Source organism: Rhinatrema bivittatum, chromosome 1 (assembly GCF_901001135.1).
Source record: "Rhinatrema bivittatum chromosome 1, aRhiBiv1.1, whole genome shotgun sequence".
Classification (NCBI taxonomy): domain Eukaryota; kingdom Metazoa; phylum Chordata; class Amphibia; order Gymnophiona; family Rhinatrematidae; genus Rhinatrema; species Rhinatrema bivittatum.
The window spans coordinates 533,685,926-533,709,503 of record NC_042615.1 but is presented as its reverse complement, the minus strand read 5'-3'; the positions used below and the strand labels follow the sequence as shown (position 1 = coordinate 533,709,503).

General features: G+C 45.5%; 1 protein-coding gene across 2 annotated transcripts in view; it reads left to right on the top strand.

The window, feature by feature from the left end:
- ERMP1 (endoplasmic reticulum metallopeptidase 1) overlaps positions 1–23,578 on the top strand; it is a 128,039-nt gene that overhangs the window by 46,759 nt on the left and 57,702 nt on the right. For both annotated transcript variants that reach the window (XM_029613903.1, XM_029613896.1), the window contains exons 5-8: positions 1,759–1,905; positions 5,446–5,538; positions 17,819–18,031; positions 20,706–20,926. In XM_029613903.1, the coding sequence (XP_029469763.1) occupies positions 1,759–1,905; positions 5,446–5,538; positions 17,819–18,031; positions 20,706–20,926 (674 nt within the window). The remainder of the gene's footprint in view (positions 1–1,758; positions 1,906–5,445; positions 5,539–17,818; positions 18,032–20,705; positions 20,927–23,578) is intronic.

Here is a 23,578-nt window from a genome sequence, read left to right as displayed (position 1 = left end):
TACTACCCTTAACCATTAAGCTTTATGCTTCACTTTTGATGTAACTCCAACATTACTCTCTGCATCAACGGCAGGGGGTGGCAGGAAATTCGAATCAAACAGTTACCAACAAAGGCCCTGAACTTGGTGATTTGTGAAACAGATAAGTTTGGGGAAAATGTGTGGGAGCTTGCTGGGCAGACTGGATGGGCCGTTTGGTCTTTTTCTGCCATAATTTCTATGTTTCTTTTGTGTGTGGTTTTAAAGTTTTTGAACTTATAACATTATAATTTACAAGGAAGAGCATATTCCTTTGCTTTATATCAACAGAAGAAGGAATAGTATTGCCTCTCATCTTGATATTCATCCCAGCCTTGGGTAGAAAATGAGTGTTGGGGGGGTGCAGGATTCTGCATTATTTAATCTTTTATAGAGGTCAATATTCAGAAAAGCAGCTACCGGACAATTTAGTTGTTTAAACTCAGCCAGATAAGTTGTCAAGGATGTTTGGTGAGATAATCATCCCACTGAATATACTTAAATAAAGTTATCAGTGTAATCAGTGTTAGTGTGCAGTAAATTAGATTGAAATAAAAAAAATACCCAAAATGAAACTGATGTTTCTGGCTGTGCACCCCTATTAAAGGGGAGGAGAATGGGTGTTGCACACACAAGAAACAGAAAACGATTACTTGGATTTAGATTCTTCCTTGGAGCCTCCCTCTCCTTTGGCTCTGGATGCTCCTCTTGGTTAGTCTTCCACTTGTGCCTGTTGTGGAGAACTAAGCACCAACTAAATGAGACGTGGACTTAACACACATTGACAAGCTTAGGAGCTGAATGAGGAGATGAGATCTTGAGGAAAGGGTTGCATGAGTATTAAATACATGCAAAGCATGTTACACCTTTCTCCCGATTGTTCTCGCCTTGGAGTTTGTTTGTTTGAGTGTGGGTCCCCTTCAGTAGTGCTCTCAGCAGGAGTCCCAGCCAGGGACTGAGCCTAGGCTTCCTGCCTGATGGTACAGGATGCATGAACGGAGAGGCTGGCTTGGCTTTCAGACAACAAAGACTAGCCTGTCCCAGGCCAGGGTTTGTGCTTATATCCTTGGTAATAAATAAAGCAGAAATAGAGAAAAATGAGCAAAATGCCAGCTAAGGTTTGTCTAGATCAGGGGTGGGCAAGTCCGGTCCTCGAGGGCTGCAAACCAGTCGGGTTTTCAGGCTACCCCTAATGAATATGCATGAAATAGATTTGCATACAACTGAGGCAGTGTGTATGCAGGTCTCTCTCATGCATATTCATTAAGGATAGCCTGAAAACCCGACTGGTTTGCAGCCCTCGAGGACTGGAATTGCCCACCCCTGGTCTAGATAGTGCATTTATTTAAAGATGCCTCCTCCACGCTGCCTATTCCGCTGTTTTCCCTCCCCCCTTCCATCCGGGGCTACAGGAGTGAAAGAGTTTACGTTAGTATTCTTTTGCGTCACAGCACCTGTTTCTCTCTAAGGATCCCCTGCTTCTGATTGGTACTATGATTAATGAACGACACAAGCATTTGACACTTTACAGCATTTATGGATAGGAACCAAATTCTTCATGGGGTGGCTGTTTCTAGCTTCAAGCTTTTACTGCCATGTGCCTTTGAGTTTGCACAAGGAAGAGGATATTTAACATGTAGAAACTGAGCTGCTTGTTGTAGACCATGAGCTGCTACCTCCTGCCCCCCCCCCCCCCCCCATCTCAGCATTTCGTCCCATGTCCTGTTTTTTACATGGCAGGTCCTGAGAACCCTTGGCTGGTACAGGCCTACGTTTCGGCTGCTGTGCATCCCTTCGCCTCTGTGGTTGCCCAGGAAGTTTTCCAGAGTGGCGTTATTCCTTCAGATACAGACTTCCGGATCTACAGAGACTTCGGCAACATTCCAGGTGAGTCCTAGGCTTGCAGAGCCACTCTCTCTTACGGGCTCCGGGGGAAGAGGGGATGTGGTCAGGAGAGAGAGCATGCAGTGGTGGCAGTAAGATGGAAGGGAGGAAGGAAGACCTGCTGTTGCGTTGCTGCAGTTTACTGCAGCCTCGTGCTTCACACTGCTGCTGCTATCTGCCATATAATAGGAAGTATGCCTTTCCCCTTTGTCACAAATGAAAACATTTTAGGTAAAAGATTAAGAAAAAAAAATTTTGATTTCAAATAAGTGCTGCTGTTGGTGAAATAAGGTTTTAATTGTAATTGAACTGTGAATCTGAGTTGTATGTCATAAGTGAAAAAGTTAGTGGACTATCTTAGAAAAGTAAAATATTTTATGCATGAGTGGAGAGAGAAGTCTGGATAGGGCAGATTTATGATAGGGAAAGTCTTAAGCAGGGGATGTGTCAGAGTGAATTAATAAATCAGGGTGTGTTTGTGTTGATTATGTAAGTATGTGTTTTGGAACATGTGGTTATGTAAATCACAATCATTGTGGAGCTGCAGTTAATAAATAGGTGGTAAAATGAATCTGATCAGGAAGCTGTGTTTCAGAGCACAGTGTTTTCTTTGTTTTGAATTTGAATTTTTACCCTGTCCATAATGCTATTTAGAGGCCTACATAGTAAGCATTTTCCCATAGCCACAACATGGTAAAAATCCTTTGAATGTATCAGTGGAATGGGTACCCAAATTATATGACCCTTATGAAATGGAGAATGATAGCACATGAGGACTGACAGACCCATCCACTCTGCCCAGTTTGCTTCCGTTTGCAATGCCATCAAATGTTGTTGATCTCAGGTTTTCCTTTCTCTGCAATTAAGGATACGCTTTGCTTATCCCAGTGTGCCTTGAATCGTGATACTATTTTTTTTTATATTAAAACAAGATATCTTTTGCACTTCACCAACCAGTGGCTAGGCATACAGTCAAAGTTTCGTTGAGCATAACTTCAGGTAACTTGTGTAAGTAAAGATGGTTAAGAAATTAGTAAATTAAGCAAGTGCTAGGAAAAACAAGATAAAAAAAGACACTGCTGTTGCAGTTTCAGTGGGCAGTGACCAAAGGCAGTAATTGTGGAGCTCATTATAGAGAGTGTTATTTATTTACTATTTGTGCACTGGGGAACCAGGGAGAAGTGTGCTGTGTTCACTTGCAGATTCTGGCTGGCCATTCTGTGACTGCCTTTTGATGTGTGCAGTTTGTGCTACTCCTGGTCTGTTTATCTGCTGCATTGGCACGCCTGCCATTTTGTCTAGTGAACAGAGTTTAAAGCCTGATTCAGACCGAAATCATTAGCTGAACAGGGGTGAGCTGTTTATTGTGCACCTGTAAATCCTGAATTCCACTGGCTGTGCTTGAAAGACTCTGCACAGCCTGAGGTTAGAGCAGTGTTTCCCAACCTTCTCATGTCACAAAGCACCACCTACATTAGCAAAATGTTGTGTGGCATGCCAGACTCCACAGAGCAGGCAATGTGGACACGGAGAGGACTCATGGCTGAAAGAAGAGTTAGGGAAGTACTGAAAGCTCTCTTGCAATATATTAAAAAAAAAAAAAAAAAGAGAGAGAGTGGGTGAAGATGCACATGAACCTACCACAGTGCACCGGCTCCCACAGGAGAAGTGAGAAGGTTGGTGTGGTGTAGGCAGCTGGCTGTTACCTTGGATGCTGCGTGCGGCTGCCAGATTTTCTTCAGTGATGCTGCTCCCAGTACTCAGTGAATCGCATCCAGTGCTCAGTGCATGCTTTCCCCCATCTCGCTGAGAACTGAGAAGACAAGCTTGAAGGACTCAAAGATGAGGCGGTGCTGAGTGCAGTGTTTGTGCAGTGCACGAAGTGGGTGCCAGGTAATCAATCGGGCCCTGCATGCTGTCCATTAATTACCACACACTCCAGGGCCAATGCTGGTTCTTAGGAAGAAGAGGCATGCATGCTTCCACATGTTCTCAAAAAAGGTGTTTTCCCACCACTGCTGGTGTGTCTTGTTGCTGTGAAGTGCTGAGAGCAGAGCCTGGATCTGAGAATCAGGCAGCGATGATGATTCTGTGTAACACCTGCTCAGATATCAAGGCACACTGGTGAGGAAACACTGGGTTAGAGGTCAGTGGGGATAAATTTTCCACGTTTTAAATGCCAATCTGTTTTTCTTTTTAATCTTTCCAGGGCTATCTTGCCTTTGGCTGAGGTGTTGGTGTTTTCCTGTGAAACCAGTTTTTTTAGTTTGCTGCCCTTTTACCGCCTCACAAGCTCTGCATTCCCTACACTTTCTTTTTTTTTTCCTTTTATATCCATGGCACTCTGCTTGATGTTAGCCATCCCGTGTACAGCTGCTGCCGGAGTTATTTTTCTGTTTACTGGCAGAATAAAGCTTCAATAATTGCAGGAGAAAAGGACTTGGGCAGTGATGATGAACTTGTCTGTGTGGGACAAATATATTTGAGAAATGAGAGAAGCCCATAGAGCGGGGCCAGAGAAAATCCGGTCCCCAGGGTTTGCAAAACTGTTGGGGTTTTCATAATTTCCTTAATGAATATACGTGAGAGATATTTACAGCTGAAGTAATGTGCAATGAGATACCTTAGATGCATATTTATTAAGGATATCCTAAAAACATGACCAGTTTGCATCCCTTGAGGGTGGATGTTCCCCACTCAAGTCATAGAAGATACAGTGGTGTTAGTGGAGACACTCAAACTGCATTAGAAGCCTAGATAAAGGGGCAAGGAAAGGAACAAGAGGGTGTTTGAAAGTGAAAATCTTTTTTTTTTTTTTCCCCCCCCTGCCAGTTCTCCTAGGAACTTTGTGAAACCAGGGAGGATGCTTTATGGGCTGATGTTTATCAGAGAGCAGCACGCTACCACAGAATGATTATAGCGCTGAATTAATATTTGCACTTCTTCATTACCATATCCTGCATCCTTCCGATTATTGCAGCTTCTGTATTTCCCCCTCCATTCTTGCAGATCAGTTCTTCCGCACTGCATGCTGCAGAGGGGCCCACAAGCCCATCTTGGATATTGATGAGTGTGGGGCATGCATGTATAGCAGGCCCTTGGGAAGTTCTGCTGGTTGAGGTATTGCTTCTCAGCATCTTTCAGATGTGCTGCCTGAGCTTGCATGCCCTTCAAGCTCTTAAATATTTGAAAGGAAGCTAAGCAAAACCTCTTTAACCCTTTCGTGCCTGGAGTCAGAATTTACAGGCATAGATAAAGCAATAGAATTCAAAAATGTAAAAGCAGTCTCTTCAGTACAGCCTTTAAAAATGTATCTGTGAGGCATAAGCTTCTTCAGTGAATAAGTATAGTAAAAGATAAGGTATCTGCTAAAGTTTCCCCTTTTTAAATGAGTATATTTGGTGAATGAGTGTATTATAAACACAAAAAAGAAAAACATTGAAATGTATGACAACTTAGGCCATACTATTGTGTTTGAAAGCATCTTTATTTGTTTAATTTTTTTTTTTTAGCTCATATTTTGCTGTTTGTTCTCATTAACAGGAATAGACCTGGCTTTTATTGAAAATGGCTACATTTATCACACCAAATACGATACATCAGACAGGATTCTGACAGATTCAATTCAGAGAGCAGGTCTGTGTTGTGAACTAACCTGAGATGTCACTTAATGGGTAGCATGAAGGGAATGCTTGGATTTCCCCTGGAGAGTGCTCTCTGGCCCTTGGATTTGGAGAGTTGTCATTGGAGTTACACAGATGGGGCCAGAACAGGGAAGTAGCAGAGGAGAGAGACAATAAGCAAAGGAATTCATACAGAATGGCAGGATGCCATATTTGTATGCCTATGCTGGGGGAGGCACGTACTCTGTAAAGAAGTCATGAGGCTACAAAAGCCATTGTTTATGCACCCCACAGCCCCCCTCCCCACAGTTTCTTGCCTATTAACAAAAAATGGTTAGGATCATTTATACCAATAATTAAAAAATCATTGAGGTTAAAATGCTCCCCAAGGGTGTATCAACTATATTGCATGTACATTCAGGAGGAGAAAGTGATTTTTAATTTCTTTTGTATCAATTTTGTGGCTTGCTGTTCATCTAACTGTCCTCTGCTCCCCTGTGAAGCTTATCTGTGGGCACCACTAATGGTGGTCTTTTGGTTGAAGATTGTGTGTATATTATGGCTGTTATACTGAGGGATGATCCTCTTGCCAGTCATCATTAATGAGCTTTGCTGTAAAAACTCTCAGCTGTTTTGAACCTTCTCTGTAAGGATCAGTAGGTACAGTGTGAACTAATGTCGTAATGCAGGACTGCCTGTGTGATGTCACAAAAAGGAAAATTGGTTCTTACCTTCTAATTTTCATTCCTGTAGAAACACAGATCAGTCCAGACTCCTGGATTTTGCCTCTCGTCCAGCAGATGGAAACAGAAATTTTTACAGCCACTGGCGTATAACCTGGTATAGCACCTGCAGTCCCTCAGTATTACTATGTACCCAAGCTGATAAAGTAAAAACACCCCTAACAAATTTTAGAAGCAACCCCTCTCGAACGAGCAGAGGAAAAACATATAACCATAAACAATCTGAAAACTTAACGGAGGAAAAGAAGCCTATGCCATTCTTCAGACAAAGAGGACAGCAGACAAAAAGACAGATCGAACAGATTCCAAAAGCACACACCCCATGGGCAAACTTCTGGACTGATCTATGGTACTCGAGGAATGAAAATAAGCAGGTAAGAACCAGTTTTCCTTTCCCTGTATGTACCCAGGTCAGTCCAGACTCCTGGGATGTTACAAAACTTCCCTAAACTTGGACGGGACTGTGAGTCCCGCTCAAAGGACACTCTCTCTGAAACTAGCAACTTCTTTTATTTATTAATATTTTATTTATTACATTTTTAACATTTACAGACAGCAAAAAGCATGTCCCAGAAAATATCAGATACATCATGGAAGGAAACCATTTACCGTTTTACATAATATAAAAAACACCAGTTTTCCCATAACCTGAAGTTACAATAAAGTGGATGGGGGGGGGAATAACCATCAATAGAGCAATATAACATACGGGCCGATTCAGTAAAATTCACGGGAGAGCAGGCGCTCTGAGGCGAGCGCCTGCTCTCCTGACGCGTGCCCAGGCCACTCTCTTGGGCGCGCGATTCTGTATTTAAATGAGGGCCTGCGGTAATAAGGAGGCGGCGGCTGTCAGCAGGTTTGAGAGCCGACGCTTACTTTTACTGGCGTCTGTCGAACCCGCTGACAGCCACGGGTTCGGAAAATGGACGCCAGCAAAACTGAGCATCCGTCTTCCAACCTGAGAGCAGATTTTTAATTTTTTTTATTTTGGGTCCTCAGACTTAATATCTCTATGATATTAAGTCGGAGGGTGTACAGAAAAGCAGTTTTTTCTGCATTTCTGTACACTTTCCTGGTGCCGGCCGAAATTAACTCCTGCCTTCGGGCAGGAGTTAATTTCTGAAGGTAAAATGTGCGGCTTGGCTGCACATTTTACTTTCTGTATCGCACGGGACTAACTAGGCTTATCAACATGCATTTGCATGTTGCGGGCGCTATTAGTTTTGGGGGTTGGACACGCGTTTTCCTCGCACTATTACCCCTTACTGTATAAGGGGTAATATTAGTGCATGGAAAACGCGCGTCTAGACAGGGGCTAACTGTGCGCTCAATCTGATCGCACCGTACTGAATCGGCCTGCACGAGATTGTAAAATAGGAAAGAGGAGAGAATGCACATCTGTAATCATTCACCGACTGAGACTCGAGCTACTTCTTGGGTCCGTTGATGAGAGTCCAGAAACAACTCTTAACTGGGAAGGATCATAGAAAATATATTTGACACCAATTATCTTCATAACGCATTTACATGGAAAACGAATAATTATCTGGGCCCCCATCTGTCGTGCACGCATACAAAGCTAAAAATTTCTTCTGTCGCTGCTGCGTTACTTTGGATATATCAGGGTACATCCAAACCTTTTGGCCCAAATAGAGGGTGTTCTTATTATGAAGAAATATTTTCAAAATATTGTCCTGGTCAGAAGACAATACAAAATTTACCAGCAATGTACCCCTTTTCTCTATCTGCCTCTAAGAAGTATTCCAAAAATTGTTAAATTCAAAGATATTGGCCCAGTAACTTGTTGATTTTTCTCCTTCCATCTTAGTTTCTGGAAGAAAATATACTTTAGATATCGGTGGTAGTACTTCTGTTGAAATTTGCAGTATTTCTTGTAGGTAATTTCTAAATTGTTCCCTCGGCGAAACCATCTTACACTTTAGAAAGTTTAGAACTCTTAAATTTAGATATTTCGCAACATTCTCTAAATTTTCCACTCTAACTAAAGCTCTTTCACCTTGTATCAGGCTGTTTTGGACAGATTTTATTTGAATGATCTTAGAGTCCATTTCTTTAACTTTTTTCTGTGTGCAAAGACTAACAGGGTTTAAATTATTAAAATGAACTAGAGTATCTTTAATAGCTGTAGTCAAAGTTTTATTATTGAATTTTCTAAAAAAGAAATAGCTTGCCATAATGAATCTAAAGTCACTACACTTGGTTTCACCAACAGTGATTGAGAAGTAAAAGTTACCGATTGAGATGTTTGAGGAAAATGTCCATCTTGGATCCGAGCCGTTTACTCCGTTCCACAGTGGCCTGAACGCCACTACTCCCTCGCACATTGTCGAGAGTCAGCCCTTCCATGCGAGGGGTGGAAAACGGCATTCCTCCCTCGATAACAAACGCTGCTTTGGCCCCTGCAAGACCCTCCACGGAGGCACTCACCGTCTCTAGGGCGTGTGCGGCCCACAGTCGTGGTGCGCATCGGTGGAGAGGGCGTCGTCGGAGCTCAGGGACTCAGCGATATCTCTCCCATTGGGGGGAAGGGGGTTCTGCTCTCCTCCCTCTGCTCTCATGGGGACCTCTGGAGCTTGCACATCTGTAGGTGGGTAGAAGCCGGCTATACTCATCTGAACAAGTACAGGTTTTGGAGAGGCAGAGGCTCCTTCTCTTACCCGTCCTTTTCTTTTTGTATGAGGCATTTAAGAAATTGTTACAAAAACGAGCAACACGGGAGCTACTACATTCCACGTCCTCTCCTCATGATGCCATCTTGGGTGGCCCCCCCCCCCCCCCCTAAACTAGCAACTTTTGGCGCCCTAAACGTCCAATCTATAGTGACTGGTAAAGGTATGCAAAGATTTCCAAGTTGCTGCCCTGCATATCTCTTGCGGGACACTAGCTGATGTTCTGTCTAGGAGGCCGCCTGGGTTGAAAGAGCCCTTAACCCCTCCGGGACAGGACGACCGCAGCATATGTAAGCACAACCAATGGCCTCCTTCAACCAGTGTGCAATCATGGCTTTCAAAGCCTTCTGACCCCTTTTTGCACCACTCCACATCACAAAATGGTGATCTGACCATCTGAAACTGTTGTTAACCTCCAGGTAACATAACAAGGCGTGTCTGACATCCAAACGCCTTAGGTCCTTAGCTTGAGGTGTTCCAGGCTCCAGATTTGGAAAAGCTGGAAGTTCCATTAATAGACTTAAGTGCAACACCGAAACCACCTTCAATAGAAAAGACAGAACCACCCTCAATGAGATCCCCGAATCTGAGATCCGTAAGAAAGGCCCCCTGCAGGACAGGGCTTGAAGTTCAGACACTTCTGGTGGAACAAATAGCCCCCAAGAAAAACACCTTCAAAGCGAGATCCTTTAAGGTAGCCCTTTTGAGATGCCCAAATGCCACCACACAAATGCCTTTGAGAACCAAATTAAGACTCCAAGAGGGACACACTGACCTAGGAGGCCACAAATGCTTCGCCCCCCCTGAGAAAACGTACCACGTCCGGATGTGATGTCGGAGACTTCCAATGAATCTGGCCTCAAACAGCCCAGAGCTGAAACCTGAACTCTTAGGGAATTGAAAGACAAACCCTTTGTCAACCCGTTCTGCAGAAAAGCCAGGGTCTGCGCCACTGACACTCGCCTTGGATCAATCTTTTGATCAGTATATCAAGACTCGAAAATCCTCCACATCCTGACATACGCCAGAGAAGTGGAAGTCTTTCGTGTCTGCAGCAGAATAGTAATGACATCCTCAAGATATCCCTTCTTTCTTAATCGCCGCCTCTCAAAAGCCAAGCTGCTAGACAAAAGTGATCTGCGAGATCTAAAAATTTGGGTCTCTGACGAAGCAGATTTGAAAGATGACCCAGCCTCAAAGGGCTGTCCAGCGGCAGATTGACCAAATCCGCAAACCAAGGTCTCAGAGGCCACGCTGGAGCCACCAGGATTATTTTTCTTGGATATACCTCTATTCTCCTATCTTGCCCACCAGAGGCCACAGTGGAAACACAGAGATCAGAATGTCGCTTAGCCAAGTAAGAACCAGGGCATCGACCCCCTTCCGCCCCTCACTCTCTCCTGCGACTGAAGAATTGAGGAACCTTGGCATTCCGCTGAGTCACCATTAGCTCCATATGAGGAACACCCCATCTCAGGTAATGAGATGCATCGCTTATTCCGAGAGTTTCCATTCTCTGGGATCTACCTGCCGCCAGCTGAGAAAATCGGCCTGCACATTGTCTGACCCTGCAATATGGGAAGGCTGCTATCAAAAACAGATGCTACTCTGCCCAACACATGAGTGTCTTCACATCCTGAGCCACTGCTAGACTCTGGATACCCCGCTTGGCAGTTGATGTAGGCCACCGTTTTCGCATTGTCGGACAGAATCCGGACATTTGCGCAACAGAACGCTTCCTCCTCTGTTCATTGACCTTGGACTGACTGGGACTGGCATACTGCTCCCTAACCGGAGAGGCTGGCATCAGTAATCACCACCATCCACTGAGGAACCTCCAAGTCTACCCCACGGCGAGAAAGTCATAAGACTGGACCTTACTGAATCGGTAAGCGGTAGGGGAAGATGAAACTGTTCAGATACTGGATCCCAATGGGATAGCAATGCTCGTTGAAGTGGGTGCATATGAGCAAATGCCCAGGGAACGAGTTCCAAGGTAGATGCTTTGGAGCCGAGAACTGTGAGTAATCCCATACCCTGGGCACACGGGCCTCTAAAGACTTGGGACTGTAACTTGAGCATACGCTTCTCCGTGAGAAAAACCCTTCCCCACTTAGGTATTGAAATATGCGCCCAGAAATTCCAGTACTTGGGAGGGAAGAAGCTGACTCTTGGATAAGTTCACTATCCAACCCAACAACTGCAAGTAGCGCATCACTACCTCCACTGCCTGCTTGCACAGGTCTTCTGCCTTTGTTGGAATCAGCCAGTCCAGATATGGGTGTACGAGCATGCCCTCTTTCCTGAGGGCCGCTGCCACCACCACCATCACCTTGGTGAAGGTCCGGGGAGCTGTCGCCAAGCCAAATGGAAGGGTACAAAATTGAAAATGCTCTCCTAGGACCATGAACTGGAGATACCTCTGGTGGTTCGGATGGATACAGATATGCAGATATACCAAAAACTCTCCTCTTCAAACCACTGCAATGACGGAACGCAAAATTTCCATTCGAAAACTAGGAACTTTGAGAGCCAGATTCACCTTTAAGTCCAATATCAGGCGGAACACCTTGTCCTTTTTGGGCACCACAAAATAAATGTAGGAATGACCCTTCTTTGCTCCTGCAGAGGTACTGGAACTATAGCCCCCAGCTGATGCAGCCAATCGAGAGTCTGAAGCACAATTTGCTTCTTTTCCGTCGCAGCATAGGGAGACACCATGAAGAGGCTTCTCAGCGGACGAGTAAACTCTAAACCATGTTCTATCATGCTTAGAACCCACCGGTCTAACGTGATCTTGGCCCACTCCTAGTAAAAATGAGAAAGATGATGACCTATCACCGGGAGAGAGGAGTGGACCAGCCTTGCTTCATTGTGAGGGTTTAGCTCACCAGAGTCCTGGCTGGAGTCATCCCTGCCTGGTCTGTGGGTCCGAAAGGACTAACTTCAGGACTGCGACCTCCCCGAGGCCTGCCGCTGACCAGTAACCAGAGCTCTACTCTGCCTGAAGCGCCTTTGCCCCCAAAACCAGGAGTGAGATTGAAAGGATACTTTAGATTCCTTGGGCTTGTCTTCCGGCAATTTGTGAACCTTATTCTCTCCCAACAGCTTAATCAGCTGATCAAAGTCCTCACTAAAAAGAAGCTTGCCCTTGAATGGCAATGCCCCAAGCTGAGCCTTTGAGAAAACATCAGTAAACAAGATCCGCAACCAATGAAGTCTCCTGGCGGAAACCATAGTTCTGGACGAAATACGAATGAGGTCATATAAGGCGTCAGCGCCATATGCAACCGCAGCTTCCAGACATTCTGCCTAATGAGACTCCGCGGGTGACACATCCGCATGTTCTTGTAACTGCTGCACCCACCGCAGAGATGCTTGAAGCATAAAAATGCTGCAGACAACTGCCCAAATGCTCAGTGCTGACACCTCAAAAATAATTTTAAGATGCAGCTGAAGCTTCTTATCTTGCACATCCTTCAGAGCAGCGGCCCCTGCAACCGGAATAGTCGTCCTCTTTGTAACCACCGAAATGGAGGCATCCACCTTCGGATTCCAAAACAACTCCAAACAAACTGTATCCTTGGTCAGTGGATACAGTTTGTCCATAGCTCTGCTCACCTTCAGGCAAGTTTCTGGAGTATCCCACTCCCTGACCACCAACTGCTGCATCGACTTATTAAAAGGAAAAGTCTTGGCTGGACCCCGCAGGCCCACCATGACTGGGTCCACCTCCTCGTGGCCCAAATCCACATGGGGAGGAGCCTCTGTGCCTAACTCTGCCAGGACATGTGGGATCAAGGGACCCAGCTCCTGCTTGTGAAGCACCTTGGGATCATCTCCCTCTGTGGACTGGACCGACTCCGCTTCCTTGGATGGGTCCTGCAGGTCCCGATTGGGGATCAGTGTCTGAGGCGCCAACCACTGGAGAGAATTCCCCTCTAGATTCTTTGGAGGAGACTCCCTCCAAATTCCCTGCCATTGGAGGTACCTGGACCCACCAAACCTTTGTGGCCCCCAGGACCCTCGAGAGCTTGGATCTCTTCCTCTTCGTAGGATCAGCGGCTTGGCACTTGCGAAAGGGCCGCCCTGCGGCCTCATGGGCTAAAAAGGCTTTGTGCATCAAGAGCATGGATTCAGGCGAAAAAGGGGAGAGAGAATCTGGATCATCATCCAGAGGATCTGACTCCCCTCCTCAGGCCCCCACGCCTCCTTGGGGCTTAAATTGGCTGAGGAAAGCATGGGTGGGAGATGCCCATCCCCCTCCATGATTGGTGCTTTAGATGCAAAGGTCCCCAAAATGGACGCCGTTCCTGTGCTCAGCGGCAACAGAGCTTCAGCCTCACACGGTGCAGCTTTGGATCTGCTAGACGGGCGCTGCTGGAGAGATTTTGCCCTGTCTCCCCCATCTCTCCCCCCCCCCCCCCCCCCCCCGACATGTCCTCACCGGTGGTGAGGCATCGGCCACAGCGGCCTGCCTGCGACAAGCATGAGGAAGCAGACCCACATACGATGCATTGGAGTTCCCGAGGCATCCTGAGTCGCAGCAGGCTGGGGAAGCAAAGAGGGAGAGTGAAACAGAACAGCAACTAACCCCCAAAGTGCTTCTCTGTATGGCCGATGTGGAGAAAAAGCCACCCGATTTCCTACTGCCTTTCTGTCCCTCTTCCTTTTTTTTTTTTTTAAACTTTATAAACAAAGGGAAAAATACAAACAGGCAGAAATCAAGAAAAAGCACAGAAAAAAGAAGCAAGTTTAAGTGAAGAATGGGAAAGTAATCTTTCTCTGGCTTCTGGAGGTGAGGGAACTAGACTACCAGTTTTCACCCCAGTAGGTCACAAGAGCAATTTAGGCTCCCCAATCCCTGCTCGTTCGACCCTAAGACTAGGAGGGATGGTCCCACCAGGACCTACCAACCTCCTAGGAGGGGATGTTCTGTCCGCTCACTGTACTTTCTCAGTCCTTTTTTTTTTTTTTTTTTGGAGGTTTTAAATGTGAATATCTTCAGAACTGCAGGTTTTGCACCTCCTCTGTCTGCTGGAGACAGAGAAATAACTGAGGGACTGCAGGTGCTACACCAGTGGCTGTAAAAATGTCTCTTCCATCTGCTGGAAGGGAGGCAAAATTCAGGAGTCTGGACTGATCGGGTACATACAGGGAAAGATGGTTGTGTTTCTGTGAGATCCCACAATGAACCTTTTTAATAGGATATTTAATTGATATTGATCTGCATTTGCATTTTATGCAACCAACCTTTATTGCATCTTTATCCAACTGTTTATCCAGCTCTCAGGCTTAGTCAGTTTAACAAAACATAAGAAACAGACTTGAGGAACTTCAGCTGGGGTAAGTTCTGGTCTGTGCTTGAGGCAAAGATGGGGTGGTTGATGTGGCAGCAGAAGAGGGAGAGGATGTCTGGGCTGGAGGAGAATCAGTACAAATGTGGCATACCAGTTGCTCAAGCATCTCTGGCATCACTCAAGCCTTGATTTTGGTTGTTAAGTCATGCAACATTTTGGTAGAACCACAGGCTTTTATTAAATCTGTTCAGTATTTTATTGTGCTTCCTGGTACATCACATTTCTCGGAAATGCATGAATTCCAGGATTGAGCAATATAGTAACATAGTAAATGTCTGCAGATAAAGACCAAAATGTCCCATCCAGCCTACCCATCAAGGGGTAGATTTTCATACAGGGCGCCCTCGCGTACTTTTGTAGGCGCATCAGGCGCAAACAAAAGTATGCTGGATTTAGTAGATATGCGCGGAGCCGCTCGTATCTGCTAAAATCCTGGATGGGCGCGCGCAAGGCTACGGATTTCGTGTAGTTGGCGCGCGCCGAGCCGCGCAGCCTACCTCCGTTCCCTCCGAGGCCGCTCCGAAATCGGAGCGGCCTCGGAGGGAATTCGCTAACGCCCTCCCCTCACCTTCTCTACCTAACCCACCCCCCCGGCCCTGTCTAAACCCCCCCCTACCTTTGTTGGGGGATTTACGCCTCCCAGAGGGAGAAGTAAATCCCCGCGCGCCAGCGGGCCGCTGGCGCGTCTAGACGCAACCCGGGGGCGGTTCCGGAGGGCGCGGCCACGCCCCCGGACCGCCCCGGGCCGAAACCACACCCCCGGGCCCGCCGCCGACACGCTCCGAAAACACGGCGCCGATCGGCCCCGCCCCCGACACGCCCCCTCGGAAAACCCCGGGACTTACGCGAGTCCCGGGGCTCTGCGCGCGCCGGCAGGCCTATGTAAAATAGGCGCACCGGCGCACAAGCCCTGCTCGCGTAAATCCGGGCGGATTTACGCGAGCAGGGCTCTTAAAATCCGCCCCCAATGTTTAGGGTTATAATTGTTGTTCCGTGCAGGTTACCACATGTAGAAATTTTATATCAAATGTTAAAACAGGTTACCCCTTTTCTTCATTTCCATCCAGATCCATACTATTACTGTTCTTTTCTTCATTACCTCTTCCAGGAAGGCATTCCAGGCATCCACCACTCTCGGTGAAAACATTTTCTTGGCACTGTTATTGAGTTTTATCCCCTTGGAGTTTCATATCATGACACCTACTTTTACAGCTTCCTTTCCATAGGATTCTTGTGCATTACTAATACCTTTCAGGTATCATATCATATATCTAAGGTGTATATACTTCGGCCAGAAGTCTCATCTCATGTTTTTCGGTGCAGGTTCCATACCATTTTGGTTGCCTTTCTCTGGACCCGCTTCTATAATATCTATTCTTTTTGAGATCTGGTTTTCAGAACTGAATACAGTACTCCATGTAGGGGGCCTTACCAGTGACCCTGTATCAGGGGTATTATCTCCTTTTTCCTCCTGGTTATAACTCACTCTGTGCAGCCAAGCACTCCTCTGGCCCTAGTCACTGTCTTGTCACATTGATAATATGAAGGTAGCGAAGCAGACACCGTTACCCAGAGTCTCTTTTCTAGTCTGTTCTAAATAAGTCTCTTGCCTTCTAATAACGTACAGCAGCTTTGGATTCCTGCACTTCTTGGCCACCTCAAAAACATTAACTTTTCCTTCTAACCTCGCTGCAATGTTGCTCACATAGATCTTGAACAGAACTGATCCCTGGGCACTCCAGTAATCACCATTCTTTCCTCAGCGTGAGTTCCATTCACCATTGCCCACTGTCTTCAGTCAATTTGTAATCCATTCCATCATTTTGATATCCATTCCCAGGCTGCACATTTTATTCATGAGCCTCCTATGCAAGAATGTATCAAGTGCTTTGCTGAAATCCAAATAAATCAGTGTTCATCCTTGATCTAATTCACTCAGTCAAGAAAAAAATCAGATTCATTTGACATGACTGTCCTCTGGTAAGATCAAAATTAGATTGTAAGCCCTGTGGGGATAGGGAAATACAGTTCCTGAATGTACGTTGTCCACTTTGATGTACCCTTTGAAGCGCTGAAAAGCGGAATATATAAAATCTAAATAAATAAATAGATATTGCTTCAGATCCTGTCATCCACTGTCCTTCCCGCAGCAGAGACTCCATTAATTTTCCCACCAAGAAATAAGGCTAACTGGCCTGTATTTTCCACCCTCAGCTCTGCTACCACATTTGTGAAGCAGGACCATAACTGTCCTTCTTTCAATCTTGTGGCATCGCTCCCAACTCCAAGGACCTATTGAGCAGGTCCTTTAGCGGACCCACCAGCACCTCACGGAGCTCCCTTAGAATCTTTGAATGTATCTCATCAGACCTCTTGGCCTTGTCAGTTTTGCTAGTTCCACCCAAACACATTCTTCTGTAAATGGAGTGGCATTTACTCTATACCCTTCTGTACTCTTACCAACCAGCAGCAATCATCCTACAAGGTCATCTCTTGTGAATACTGCCCTGTATTAATTGTTCAATGTTTCTGCTTTCTCATCTGTCTACACATTGCTGCATGTCAGTCTTTACAGTTCTACATCTGGGCTTTCTCTGCTCTATCTGAAAAAAATGTCTGGTCACCTTGCTTGTTAAAAGGAAAGTATGTATGTCCTTAGCACTGCATCTGTCTACCTTTACTTAATGTGGACACACTAGAATATCTTTGAGATAGTTAAAGCTTTTCAAGCACATTGGAACAATGTCTAGTAGTGTTTTTCTTTGAAAAGGTCTTTCTACAGTCCAAGCTTTGGAAATTGTTTTAAAAAATACCAGTTTCCTGCTTGTTTTTATGTACTATTAGTGAGAATAGGAAAAATCCCTAAAAGACATCAGAGGGTTCAAGGTTGCACTATGCATTGCACAGTACTACTGGCGGTTTCTCCGTCTGATCTCCCAATCCTGTGATTGCATCCCCAGGATTCCACCATTGAGCCAGTAAAATTGTTGCAGTAATATAACTTTTTTGTTCTTATATAGTACCCATTTCCAAAATGATTGACAGGCCTAGAAGCCAGTTGTTAGCTGGTTACGGTTTGCATTCACTTTATCAACTGCAAAGGATAAACGTCCAAGTCAAATCATGCTGTATTTTGAAGCGGTGAACCTTTAGATTACACGAGAGCTGTAGGCAAATGCCCTTGCTGACTTATTTCTGTAGCTGAAGGTGAAGCCACATTAGTCTATGGCAGGGCTTCCCAAACCTGTCCTGGGGACGCTACAGCCAGTCAGGTTTTCAGGATATCCAATGGATATGCAAATGTATCTCATGCATATTCATTGTGGATATCCTGAAAACCCGACTGGCTGTGGGGTCCCTAGGACAGGTTTGGGAAGCCCTGGTCTATGGACTAAAATGTTTCTTTCCATTACACATTCCTGCTACTAAATAAGGTCCATTGCATGCTTTTTACTTGGTTGTGTGTGTGTTTGTTTATTTTTGTTTTTCTTTTTATACAGGTGACAACATTCTAGGTATCCTAAAATACCTGGCAACTTCTGATAAATTGGCAAATCCTTCTGAGTACCGCCATGGAAACATGGTCTTCTTTGATATCTGTGGCCTCTTCGTGTTTGCATATCCAATTCATGTTGGCACAGTAATGAACTATATTGTAGCAGCAGGTGCTATTCTGTATCTCGGCAGAAAAGTTGCACAGTCCAAATATGGTGGTAAGTCCAGGGCAAGGGAGTAATTTTTTTTTTCTGAAAAGGGGGAGATATGTTTTCATTTGCTGTCATGAGAAATGGATATAAACTTGGAAATCCCAAGATAAAATCTTTGTCTCAGATTTCACCAGCAAAATACTAAAATGCTTTCATATATATGTGAAAACTCTACCTATACCACCCACCAAACTGCCTACTTGTTCTTCCATGAGTTCTAATCAATGGTTGATGGCGCTAAGGTTATAAGATAAATAACACATCTTACTCGGTGCTCCCAGGCTCTTGTGATTCTGCTTGAGGCAGGAAGAAACCATGATTTACAACCTGCCTCACAAATAAACCTGAAGCTCCCCCATTTCTTAATTGTCATCTGAAGAGAGCTATAGGGTGTTCTCTCTCTCTCTCTCTCTCTCTCTCTCTCTCTCTCTCTCTCTCTCTCTCTCTCTCTCTCTCATGATGCTTTTGTTTCAACAAGTCTGTAAAAGCTAGAATGGACTGAAAGACTTTATCTCTCTGTCCCCCTCCTCAGGCAACTTCTCTGGGTCACCTCCTTATGCAGCTCCTCTAGCTTCTCTCTCTCTCTCTCTCTCTCTGCCCCCCTCCTCTAGCTTCTCTCTCTCTCTCTGCCCCCCTCCTCTAGCTTCTCTCTCTCTCTCCCTCCTTCCTCCATCCAGCAGCTTGTGTGTGCACGCATGCCTCTCCCTCCCTCCTCAGGTATCTTCTTTTCTCTCCCTGCCTCCAGCTTTTTTCTCTCCCTTTTGCAGCAGTTTCTCTTTCTCTTTCTTACTGTTCATCTGATCATGCACAATCTGATTCCCTCCTCAAGTGGTTTCTGCTCTGTCCCCCTCCTTATGCAGCTGCTGCATGTGTGTGTGTGTCTCTCTTTCTCTCTAACACTCCTTCAGCTTCTCTTTCTTTCCCTTTTGCAACAGTTTCTCTGTCTCTCACTGTTCACCTGATCATACACCATATTTTCTGATTCCCTCCTCAAGCAGCTTCTGCTCTCTCTCTCTGTTCCTCACCTTATGCTGCTGCTTCTTGTGTGTGGTGTGTGTCTTTCTCCTCAAGTCCAGCACATCTTCAGCTCTCCCACACATCCCCCCTCCCCCCCAGGTCCAGCATATCTACAGCTTGCTCTCACACACACTGTCCTCTCCTTTCGTACTCCCCACCCTCAGGTCCCCGATTCTACCCCTTCACCTCCCGCCTGCTGGGTCCCAGGTTGATCTGCGGCAAAGACAATTCAAGGTTTCCTTCGCTTTCCTCTGCTGGTGTCTGGGCCTTTTCTGCTACACAGCATCCTGCCCGCATGACAACAGGAAGTTGCATCAGAGGGGGCGGGATGCAGTGTAGCAGAAAAGCCCTGACGCTGGCAGAGGAAACCTTTAATCGCCTTTGCCGGTGTTTGACCTGGCGGGAGGTGAGGGGGTAGTGTGGGACATGGTAGGACGAGATGTTGCCCAAATGGTCCATCCGCCCCTTTTGCAGCAAGTGGCTCAGAATGCGCCGGCTTGTTTTCCCGGAAGTATCTTTTTTTTTTTTTTTTTTTTCCCCCCAAATCGGAGGGGTTTCTCCCCCCCCCCCATCGGAAGGCAGCTACGACCCCAAATGAGAATTATGTGACCCCCATTTGGGAACCGCTGCTTTAACAGCTGCAAGATATGGAATGGATTTTCCATCACACCCAATCCTCTCCCCGATGGTCATTGCACCCGATCTGTGGACCGGATAGAAAGGCTTGGCGGCCCGTACGTTGGACAACCCTGCCTTATGGGGGGGGGGGGGGGGGACAGTAAGTGAAAACGTAGCTCTTGACTCACCAGCTGGAGTTGCAGATCAGCCATAAATGTTCTTTTTGAGGAAAATATTTTAAAAAAAAATTTTTTTTTAAAAAAGCCTGTACTCTTGGGTTGGTTGCGGAGGGAGGTGTTAAACGGCAGTTGGAAGCTACATTGGATGGGCTGAATTTTCTCTCTAGAGATTTGTCTTTTGGTTTATGCACTTAGCTGCATGCCTCAAACCTTGCCAACTGGGCTGAACCTCTGCTGTAAGTGAAATCAGTTTACCCTACTGCTCTTTGCAGTTACCCAGGGGAGCTGAAACAATTTTTATGTTGGGAGTGCTAAAAACTGTTTTTGACCTATGTATAATGAGTTTGTACTCAGGGGTGAGGGAGGGACTGAAACAACAACACCTTTCCCCCTTCCAGCATTACAAGTTCCATCACCTATGAGTGTGGCCAGTAAAAGTAGTGCAGACTGGAAAGAAGACAAACATTTACTTGAGTTCATTTTGATTTTGGATTTGAATTCAAGCTGAGCTCATATGGCTTTGAGAGGGAGAAACTACTACCTATGGCAAAAACACAGACTGATGGGAAAAAGGGAATTATTGGCATGTTCTTTAATAATGTAGACTAGAACAAGTTAATTTATTATCCTCGTTTCACCACAGGCTTAAGTTTTATGATATCTTTCTTCCTCTGCATATTTGAAATTCCAACACTGGATTTGTTTACAATGAGATTTTTCCTGATCCTGTTAATCTAGTGCAATTTATAATGTGCTCTGGGTATCATAATACTCTAGGCCTTAGTTTTGTGACCTGACCTATAAAATTTAATTAAAAATATGAATGTGCTTTTTCTCCTACCTCCCCTCTCCTAATCTGATTTTAGGCATCAGCTATATGAAGAACCTACTGTATGGAGTTGGCATCACACTGCTAAGCTGGTTTGCCACCTTGTTTATGGTCCTGGTTGTGGCAGTGTTCGTCTCTTTAACTGGTTATTCTCTTTCTTGGTATACCCACTTCTATGTTGCCATCTGCCTCTATGGATCTGCAGCTCTGACCAAGTTAATCTTTGTGCACAGGCTAGCGAAGCGGTGGGTTTTTGTGGTAAGTGCAATGTCTGCTGCTTAGCTCTTGCTGACTTAAGGGGAAAGGAGGAAATTGGATCCACATGAATTGCTGACTTACTGCTGATAAAGCGATGCAAGTAGTTATTATGTAGTGTTTCATTATTTGGAAATGTACCAATGTAGTTTGAACCAATGACTGCTTACCCACCTGTTTTGCTTCCAAAGAAATATGTTAAATCGTATAGTATTTTATGCTGTTCTAGGAAAGGAGTAGAATCATATAAAGCTGTTAATGACGGGATATTTCAGGGTCAGTGTAATCTTTGCAAGCCTTTGCTGTCTTTGTGGTGTACAAATTACATTGAGCATTTGTCCCGTAATGTCTATCATGAGAGCAGGCATGCTCTGCAGATCACTCAGGACCACATTACATATCAAGAAATAACTTTTTTGAAAAGAAGCAGCACAATAAGGCTTATAATAGAATAAGAGCAGATAGCTTGTGTGTTGTATGTGTATTCTTATAGATTTGTGCTATTTATTTCAATTTGTCATCTGTTCATCCACACAGGTTTGAGGTGGAGTGCAACAAACACCCAGCTGATTGTATTTTAATGTTAACATGGACAATAAAAGAAAATGTTACATTGGACAATAAAAAAAAAAATTACAGTAGGACCATAGGCAATATAAAAATGAAACAATAAAATGATGAATCATGTATTCCATCCAGGATGTGAGCGGGTATTTAGCATAGCATAGCTAATACATCTTGCTATCTACAAAGAATACCATTTGCGGTAAACAAACTTGCTTTTTATGTTGACAAGCAGGTCTGAATTAGCCATGATGCATGGGGAGTTCCAAGTAAGGGTTGCAATGGAGCATTTACTGAATAAGCAACCCCAGACTGTACCATGAAGAGTAGACTGCTAGATGAAAAGCTGTTTATCCAAATTTACTATCACTTTTTGATACATTGTTCAGTTAGTAATGGAAATGTGCACTGACGCTGTGGAAAAAGGATATTAAATTGTTAAATGGAAATGATAGATAAAGAATTAAAAAAGAGGAAGAGGTGCCCTGGAACATAGACCACCTTGGAAGCCTGAGCAGGCAGATTGGCATGTCTACAGTTCATCTACATGCTCCAGGGTCAGATGGTCTGCGTGATGTCAGACAACATAACAGAAGCCTACATCAACTGCCAGGGAGGAACCAAGAGCCAGCAAGTGTCTCTGGAGATAGATCTCCTTATGGAATGGGCGGAATCAAATCTACAGATGATCTCTGCCTCCCACCTTGCAGGAAAAGACAACGTCAGAGCAGACTTTCTAAGCAGGGAGAGTCTGGATCCAGGAGAATGGGAATTGTTTGCCAGAGCCTTTCAGCTGCTGGTAGATCGCTGGGGCCTCCCATCCATTGACCTACTGGCCGCATCTCACAATGCAAAAGTTTCCTGATCTCTTCAGTCGCAGAAGAGATCCAGCGATTCCTGGGGATCAACGCCCTGGTTCAGACTTGGCCAGAAGAGAACTTACTTATACATCTTCCCTCCATGGCCCCTGCTGGGCAGGGTGATTCGCAAGATCGAGCACCACAGGGGATAAGTCCTGCTAGTGGCTCCGGTTTGGCACAGGCACCCATGGTATGCAGACATGCGAAGGCTTCTGGTGGAAACCTTCCTGTGCCTCTCACAGCACAGGGACCTGCTCCAGCAAGGTCTGGTCCTTCATGAGGATCAGACTCTATTTTCTCTTACCGTTTGGCCTTACTACCTTGCTCCATGGGAGAAAATTCTCAACATCCTTAGCGTATGTGTGGGTCTGGAGAGTATTTGAGGCCTGGTGCGAGGAACACGGTATTGCCCCTCAGATGACCAAAATCCCTCTGGTTCTGGAATTTTTACAGGATGGTTTGAATAAAGGGTTGTCCCTTTATTCCTTGAAGGTACAGTTAGCGGCCCTCTCCTGCTTCAGAGGCGAGGTGGACGGAACCCGCCTATGGGCGCATTCAGACATGGCCCATTTTCTAAAAGAGGTAAAGCACCTCCGGCCACCCCTATGGTGGCCGGTTCCCTTGTGGAATCTTAATCTAGTATTGGAGTTTTTGGCAGGGCCCTCCTTTCAGCCGCTGCGCAGTCTGTCCTTACGCCTGTTAACCTTGAAAACTGTGTTCCTGGTGATGATGTGCTCGGCTCATCGCACCTCTGAGCTACAGGCATTGTTGTCAGGAACCATTCCTCCAGATGACTCCAGGAGCATTACGACTTTGTACCGTTCCATCCTTCTTGCCCAAGGTAGTCTTGGAGTTTCATGTGAATCAGTCCATTTTGTTGCCATCCCTAGATAGGCACAAGGACACGGAAGACTACTGCCTCCTTCGCCATTTAAATGTCAGTAGGCTTTTGGTGCGGTATTTGGAACTTTCAGAACCGGTACGCAAGATAGACCGCTTGTTCCTTCACGGTGGAAGGGGACTGGGCGAACCAGCTTCACGGGCTACATTAGCTTGCTGGATCAAGGAGGTGGTCATGGGAGGCTATGTAGAAGCAGGAAAGCCATTACCCTTTCAGGTATGTTAAAGCTCATCCCACTAGGGCTGAGGCAGTATCCTGGGTGGAAACTAAACTTCTCTCTCCCGATGACATCTGCCGAGCAGCGACGTGGTCCTCCTTGTACACCTTATC